The 8,036-nt window shown below is 50.1% G+C and overlaps 1 protein-coding gene across 1 annotated transcript; it reads left to right on the top strand.

The window, feature by feature from the left end:
* The first annotated feature begins 3,629 nt into the window (after nt 1-3,629).
* On the top strand, nt 3,630-7,493 carry LOC112846542 (mucin-2-like). Its single transcript, XM_025906133.1, has 2 exons — nt 3,630-4,744; nt 6,631-7,493. The coding sequence occupies exons 1-2, from the start codon at nt 4,457-4,459 to the stop codon at nt 7,000-7,002; spliced, it is 660 nt and encodes a 219-aa protein (XP_025761918.1). The 5' UTR covers nt 3,630-4,456; the 3' UTR covers nt 7,003-7,493.
* The last annotated feature ends 543 nt before the right edge of the window (nt 7,494-8,036 follow it).

The raw sequence follows: 8,036 nt of genomic DNA, 5'->3' as shown, positions 1-8,036 counted from the left end.
AAATCTTCTTTTTTTCGGTACCGGCACTAGTTTTATTTTGTTGTATTTATCCGCGACACCTTATTGCCGGTCCGTGAAAATATTGTCGGGCATAAACCGGTCCGTGGCGCAAAAAAGGTTGGGGACCGCTGGTGTAGAGGAATTTGGTTTAACCTGGGTGAGGAGATTACTTTTATGACCCCCAGGAAGTCACGTATACTGTCACGGTTCTGGGTCATTTTGACCCAGCTTCTTCAGTTCTTTATATTTTGGTATGTTTCTATAGTGTGGTTTATTGTTCTAGATTAAGTGCAGCGTCTTCTGCCTCCTTGTAAGTTGTTTCTGGTTTCCTGTTTTACTTTGGAGGTTCGTGTCTGGTGTCAGTGTATTCTGTTTGCTTCCCCTGTCTCGTCAGCTGTGATTTCTCCCTGGTGTGTTCCCCTCCTGTGCCTCATCCCTTGATTACTGCCGTGTGTATATTAGCCCTGTGTTACCTTTGTTCTCTGTCGTATCGTTGATGTCTACTCACCTTCAGTCTGCACTCTGTTTTCCGTCCGTGTGTGTCTGCCTATTAGCTTGTATTTCTCCCAGTTTAGTTTGGTCCACTGTTTACCGGCAACCTGCTAATAAAGCGGTACTTTGAGCTCTACCTCGTCTCACTGAAACCTGCATTTTGGGTCCTCCTCTCCTTGCCTGCCGGTACGCGAACATGACATATACAGAGACACACACAAATAGTGCTTTGACTGTTACGACGCACCCACACACAGACATACAGAGTTTCCAGCACACCATGGGGGATTTATGATGGGGTCGCCTCTATAAAGCTGGCTGTGACTAACAAAGGGGTGAAGATTGTTTCAGAGGGACACCGGCCTCGTCTTCCCTTCTAGAAGTGCATGCTTAAATGAAGATGAATAAAGTTTTTGTAAAAATGACTACTGGGTCCGGTGCCATCTCTGGAGGCCCGAGGAATAAAAAAGAACCGGGGTAAAACTGATTTCCCAACAGAAGTCACTTTCTTCATTTGCACATGTGTCATGTGTCTAAAGCGCTCTACTAAAAGAAAATCTCACTGACTAAGTGACCTTTTATGAATCCCATCTATAAGATTTGCTAAAATTAGAATTATTTCGAAAACTGGGGAACATTTTTTTGATATGTGACACAAATGTACCAACAAGACCCAAATACAGTGTTTTGGCTTCAAAATACTGAAGTGTTGCTGTGTTGTGACCTGGATCAAATAAAAAAAATGATTAACTAATAATTTAAATAAAATATTTAATTTAAAATGGCAAAATATATTTTTGGTGGTGCTAGTTTCAGTCATTATTGAAATGTAGTGTTTATAAGATTGGAGAAAGCTGAGACTGAGGAAGTCACTTGGATGAGCGATGAAACGTTTCTCCCACTGAAAACGTCCAGATGAATAGAATCAACTTTTGGGGGCAACATATATTGTATTTTATTTTTTAGGGTTGGGCATGGTGGTTAGCACTGTTGCCTCAAAGCGAGAAGGTCCAGAGTTCAATTCCACAATCAGGCCGAGGTCTTTCTGTGTGGAGTTTGCATGTTCTCCCTGTGCTTGTGTGGGTTCTCTCTGGGAACTCCGGCTTCCTCCCACAGTCCAAAGACATACAGCTAGTGGGGATTGGTTAATTGGAAACTAAATTGCCCATAGGTGTGAATGTGGGAGTAAATGTGAGCGCGAATGGTTGTCTTTGTCTATGTGTTAGCCCTGCAACAGACTGGCGACCTGTCCAGGGTGTACCTCTCGCCCTAAGACAGCTGGGATAGGCTCCAGCCCCCCTGCAACCCTGAAAAAGGGTAAGCGGAAGCAAATGGATTGTCTAAAAGCCTCCAGTCGCAACAGAAAACAAAACCAGGTCACAGGAAACACCACAGCCCAAGATAGTAGCCCAAACACAGTTCAGTGCAGGCGTCTGACCACACGGAAGGCAGTGGCGGCGACGTGGAAACAGTTCAGGGGGCCGACAGTGCGCACGGCAACCCAGGCAAAGGGGGTCCGGAGGCCGGCCAGGAAAACCATTCCGAAAAAGTTCAGGGGGCCGGCCCGGAGGCTGACAGCACAACAGTCCAAACCCGGGCGGCTCAGGGGGCCGGCCCGGAGGACGATGGCCCAAGAGTCCAAACCCCGGGCCGGCCGGGCGACAACACAAAAGTACAAAAATGAGTCCTGGAGGCCAACCGCGTGGAAGGCAACGGCAGCAACAGAGCAGGTCCGGAGGCTGGCCGCGTGGAAGGCAGCAGCGGCAGTGACTAAGCAAGGCCGGAGGCCGGTCGCGACAACGACGATATCCAGCCAACGGCCTGGAAGGTGGCCAGACAGGACGAGGACGTGCAGGCCAGACAGGACGAGGACGTGCAGGCTGGACAGGACGAGGTGAGGCAGAACCAGACGGCATGGAGACCTCAGGCGCAGACGAAGCAAGATTGGGTGAGGCAGGACTAGGCGACGCTGAAGGTGAAGACACGGAGGCTGGACCAGGCGACGCAGAGGCTGAAGCAGAGGCTGCTGCAGGCGAGGATGACGAGGCTGAAGCTGGACCAGGCGAAGCTGAAGCTGGACCAGACGAGGACAAAGACTCGGAGGCTGGACCAGACGAGGAGGGAGCCGTGGGTGGTGGCGCTGCAGGCGACGGCGTGGGAGCCGCAGGTGGTGGCGCTGCAGGTGACGGAGCAGGTGGTGGCGCTTCAGGCAACGGAACAGGAGGTGGCGCTGCAGGCAACGAAGGCTGAACAGGCCCCTCGGGCCCTCCAGTGGAGACAGAAGGCTGAACGGGCCCCTCAGACCCTTCAGCAGAGACGAGAGACGGCTGGAGCGGTTCACCAGAACCCCCAGCAGGAACAACAGACAAAGGCCGGATGGGCCCCTTGGACTCTCCAGCACAGACGAACAAAGGCTGATGCGGTTCTCCAGAACCCCCAGCAGGAACAGATGGCTGGACGGGCCCCGCGGTCCCTCCAGCAGGAACAGGCAGTGGAGTAAATGACTGAGGTGGTAACTGAGCAGGTGACTGAGCCGATAGGTGAGCTAATGTTTGAGCTATGGATAGAAGTTTAAGATGTATTGACTGTTGCAACAATGGTAGTAATGGTGTGTGAGGTAGTGGATGAGCAGATTGCTGGGCTAGGTTTTCTGAGCCTACGGAGCCTGAAGAAAACTGCTGGACGGGCTCACCTGAGCCTCCAGCGAGGTCAGAAACAGGTGCAGGTACCTGCCAGACACCAGCCACTCCCACCCGAGGAGAAGGTACGGGTGCCGGAGCTAACTGGTTCCCGGTCATCCTCACCCTGGGAGCCGGGACAGGCACCGTCAATGGCTGGGCAGCTGCTGTCCCCACCCGAGGAGCTGGTACGGGTGCAGTGACAGGCAGAGGCTCAGCCGGCCTGGACACCGGTGCAGGGACCAGCTGGACCTCAGCCTCCCTCACCTGAAGCACTGAAACAGGTGCAGGGGAATGCTGGGCCTGAGCTGCCCTGGGAGCAGCAACACAACGGGGCGAAGGAGCAGGGTCAGCAAACACAGACTCCCCTAAAATGTTTTTTAGCTTCCTACCACCACCACGTCTAATAGTCTTAACAGTCTTAACAGTCTCAGTTTTAGCAGTGTTCATATGATTGTCTTTTTCTAGCTCAGAGGAACAAAAGCAGTCATTAAAACTCACCACTGTGAGTTGCTCCGCAGAGAAAGAGTGGTGACAGTGTGAGCGCCGCCTCCTCCAGGAAGTTGGAGGTGGCAAACTGGGCTGCAAATCCTCCAATGGACCGGGCTGCGATGAGGAATCAGAGAGGTTATGAAGCTCAGAACGCTGTAGTCCCATAAAGAGAGCAAAAGACTGTAGCGGAGTAAGTCCAATGTCTGCCGTTGCATAATCCTTCTTCCTCCGCTGCTTCAGCCTCTTGTTGGACTGGTAATCCGGGGGTGGAGGCGGAGGTGTAGCGACCGGAGAGAATGAGCACGTGCTCAATCTGATCGCCCGAGGCATAGGCGCCGGCTCGGCCGTAGCCATGGCAGTTTGGAGGCTGCGGGGCCCTCCCCAAGCCAAACGTGACCCATAGAAGGGTGACTGGAGCTCCCGGGCATGCTTAGTCTCCTGCTCTCCTTGAGGAAGGCAGAAACTGCGGGTCGCCGATACCACACGGAGTCTGCTGGGTCCATGTTCTGGTCGCGATCTTCTGTTATGTGAGGGCTGTGTGCAGGCAGGAATGGTGGACCCAAAGTGCAGATGCTCGGAGGCAAAAGGTGAACTCAAAACAGCTTTAATGCTGAACTCAAAAAAGGTAACAAAACTGAGACTCCAAATAAACTCAGGCAAGCAGACAGAACACACAGCATAGTAAACGGTAGATCGCGACACGGACACAGAGAAACACAGGGCTTAAATACACAGAGGGAGCAATCAGGGAATGGGTAACAGGAGGGAAACACAGCTGGGGCAAATCAGGCCTAATGAGACAAAGGAAGCAAAACCAGACGCATTTACATGAGACCACATGCGCACCGCTAGAGGAAGAGTTCGGGTGGGAGCCATGGCTCGCTCCTAATTATGACGAGCGCTCTTTCCCGGGAACTCGACTGGCTCTCGGGGGTCCCCGGAGCTGCCAGGGACTTCCACCCCTCACTCCGCCCGCTTCCACGGATAGAAAGAAGCGGTGCTGTCGGCGCTCCGAGCCTCAGCCTAGGGAGGTCCCTCAGTTAATGCCATCTGAGGCATTAACTTCCATCAACCATCCAGTCATGAGTACCACTGACTCAGTTTCTGACGCTGTATCTAGCACCATAGCCAAAGACCTCAAGTCAAAGGAGAGTGTTTCAGGGGGGGCTGTGATTAAGACGTTCTTGTCTGGCTGTGACCTGGCTGATTCGGCAGGTAACCACATCCATGAAGCAGTTAACAATCATAACAGCAATAAAGATGACCGTGCCCTCAGCGTCATGACTTCTGAACCTGAATGTTGTACTGATGCAATCAATAACTGTATTGTTCCAGAGTTGTTTAATCCTGGTACAGCAAGCTTTGAGCAGACGACGTCTGAATCTGGTATTACGACCAATAGTTCTAATGTTGCCGTTGATGAACAGGTGTCTGTATCCACCGACACTAGCCTAGCGTTCTGCTCTACAGGGGTTTTAAGCGCAGTACAGGACGGATTTTCTGTAAAGTGCAACGCTGTGATAACTAACCCACCATTATTTGCAGCCACCAACTGTTGTAATTCTGTACTGTGTCGTCCTACCAAATCAAAGGCTTTTTCTGAGTTAACCTGTGATGAGGGCATTAAGACTCACACAGTGAACCTGCAGTCAGTGGGCTTTTCTGAAATAATGAAAGATGCTGGGAGTAAAGGTTCAGACTCAAAGTATTCTGTATCAGATGACTGTCGAGTTAATGTGTTGAAATCATCAGCGAGCAATCCTAGTTCTGTGTGTGATCAAGAATTAAATCCTGTTACCTCAGACAATTTAACAATTACCAAGCCTCCTCATGCCAGGTTTGAAACTTCGTTTAAACTATTTTCTAAGTCTGAAGAGGGACTGTCTAGCTTTCCTCAAGGAGCAACTAAAGACTATTTGAACTGTGCTGAAGTCTCTGAAGAGTTAAGGTCTAATTTTGTTGTTGCCCCTCTGCTAGCACCCCTTGAAATGCATGTTCAGGACTCTGGGTGCACTTCCAAGGCGGCTGTGGCGCTGCTCGACCTTATACCCGCATCTGATACCCGGGTGGAGGCAGCAGCTGTCCAGTCAGCTCCCATGCTAGTTTTGTCCCAGACTCCTCTTGTAATGGAGGTGAGTGACTGTGCTTTTTCATCTCATGAACCTGATGTAGTGGAGTGTACTGGGTTGCCCTTTTGTGGGCCCAGCTACGAAGAAACTGGTGCTAAAGACTGCTCTGTTATTGATCATGATTTCATAGACATCCATGCTGTGGCTGACCTAACTCTGGTTAAGACTGAGGGCCAATCAGAATTGTGTTGTGGTAATGAAAAGACTGTGTGTAACTGTTTTGAAGAAGCACGTAAAGAAACCACTGACCATGTTCTTAACTCTGTAGAATTAAGGACTTTTTCTAGTGTTGCTCCCATAGCCGCACCACTTAAAGCCAAGGTTCATGAGACAGTGAAGGAGGTTCATACGTCAACTGTACAGTCTGTTTCTGAGCCTGCTGGAAATGGTTGTGAAACCTCAAAGATGGCCGAGGGCTGCGTGAGCTTTCTCTCCACCTAAGACTGTTTTCTACCGCAGCCAGCTTGTTCAGCCGAGACAGAGTGTTGCTCCCGTGTGCAGATTGTAGTGGAGTCTAATACTGTATTCCCTGATGTTGGAATTGCAGACAGTGATCAAGACCAAATGTACAGGAACGTGAGCTCTGATGACACTGCTTCTCATTTGCAGACTGTTAGGCCAGCCATGAGCATGTCTGCCTCTTTATGTGACCCTGAATTCAGCTATGGACTTATGTGTAATCCTACCATGAACTATTGTGTTGACAATGCCGACAGGGAGTTGGCATCAACCACTCGAGTTACCGAAAGTGATCATGAACTGAGAAATTAAGATTGTCATGCTAACGGTGTTCTATGTGCTGCCTCACCAGTCACTTCTAAGATTAAGACTCTCTCCAGGGCCTCCTCAGATGCCGAACTTCAGACCTCAGCAGACTCAGGCCCCCTAAGTCCAGCAGTGGAGAGCTCACTCGAGCTCGTCCAGCCCCACGCCTCATCTGCTGGAGGGCCCGAGGAGCCCGTCCAGCCCCACGCCTCGTCAGCTGGGGGGCCCGAGCAGCCCGTCCGGCCTCCAGCCTCGTTGGGGCCCGTCAAGCCACGCCCACAACTGTACCATCACCGGCCATTTTCCAGGCCACCAGCTGGACGCCATTGCCGTCGAGGGCGGCCCCCAGAACTGCTTGCCCGTCGCCGCCGTTGCCGCCCGCACGGTCGGCCCCCAGAACTGCTTGGCCGTCGCCGCCGTTGCCGTCCGCATGGTCGGCCCCCTGAACTTTTTGGGGCTCGTGATAGATTTAGTTTAGTTTTGTCAGTTTTCCTGGACTCTTGCTCCTTGCTTTTTGTTTGGTTTCTGATGTCAGTGTATGTAGTTTCACTTTCCCTGTCCTGTCATTAGGTTCATGTGTATCAGCTGTTCCCCCTCATGTGTTTCCACCTCCCTTGATCACCCCTTATGTGTATTTAGTCTCTGTGTTTCATTGAGTCTGGGTCGCGTCGTCTGTGTTCCCACCCTCCATGTCCTCACGGCCAGTCTTTACAGTCATCGTCATGGTCTTCAGAGTCTTCTTAGTTTATCAGTATCTGCTTCCCAGTTTAGTTTAAGTTCAGTTTAGTCATGGTATTTCTGCTTTGTTTGAGACCTGTCAACAGCCATAATAAAGGCTCGCTTTCAGTTTAAGTTTACTCCGGTCTACTCTCTTGTGTTCGCACCTGGGTCCACCACACACCCCACCGCACGGTCTGTCTCCTCAGATCGTGACAGAGTTGATCTAAAGTTTCCTTTTAATAGCATTTTGAACTGAAATGAAGAAATTGCCAATTCAGGAGGACTTTTATTCTGAATTTGGTTCTCAGTTTCGCTTATTGTAATACAAAGTATACAAGTGACGGCTGGCTCGATTGTGCTTATACATACTCATGGAGAGGCAGCTTTTCAGTGGTATGGTCCTCGTCCGTGGAACAGCCTGCCGGAGGAGCTCAGGGCCGCAGAGAACATACATGGTTTTAAGAACAGGCTCAAGACCCACCTTTTTAATTTAGCTTTTACCTAACATTTATTTATTTTATGCTTATTTATTCTATCCTGTTATTCTATTTATATTATTAATTTAGGTTTTACCTAATATTTATTGATTTTATTCTTATTCATTTTTTATCTTCTTACTTTATTTATATTTATATTGTATCCCATTCTTATTTATTTTATCTTTTTATCCTGTATATATTCTTATTGGGTCATATCTCCAGTGTTTCCTCAGAGGGGGCTCTCTGCACCAGGGCTGTGATCGACCCTGCCTGCTGGGGCT

This window comes from Oreochromis niloticus, linkage group LG3, assembly GCF_001858045.2.
Source record: "Oreochromis niloticus isolate F11D_XX linkage group LG3, O_niloticus_UMD_NMBU, whole genome shotgun sequence".
In the NCBI taxonomy this organism is placed as follows: Eukaryota; Metazoa; Chordata; class Actinopteri; order Cichliformes; family Cichlidae; genus Oreochromis; species Oreochromis niloticus.
The sequence above is the reverse complement of the archived record's forward strand: the minus strand, read 5'-3'. Positions and strand labels throughout refer to the sequence as shown.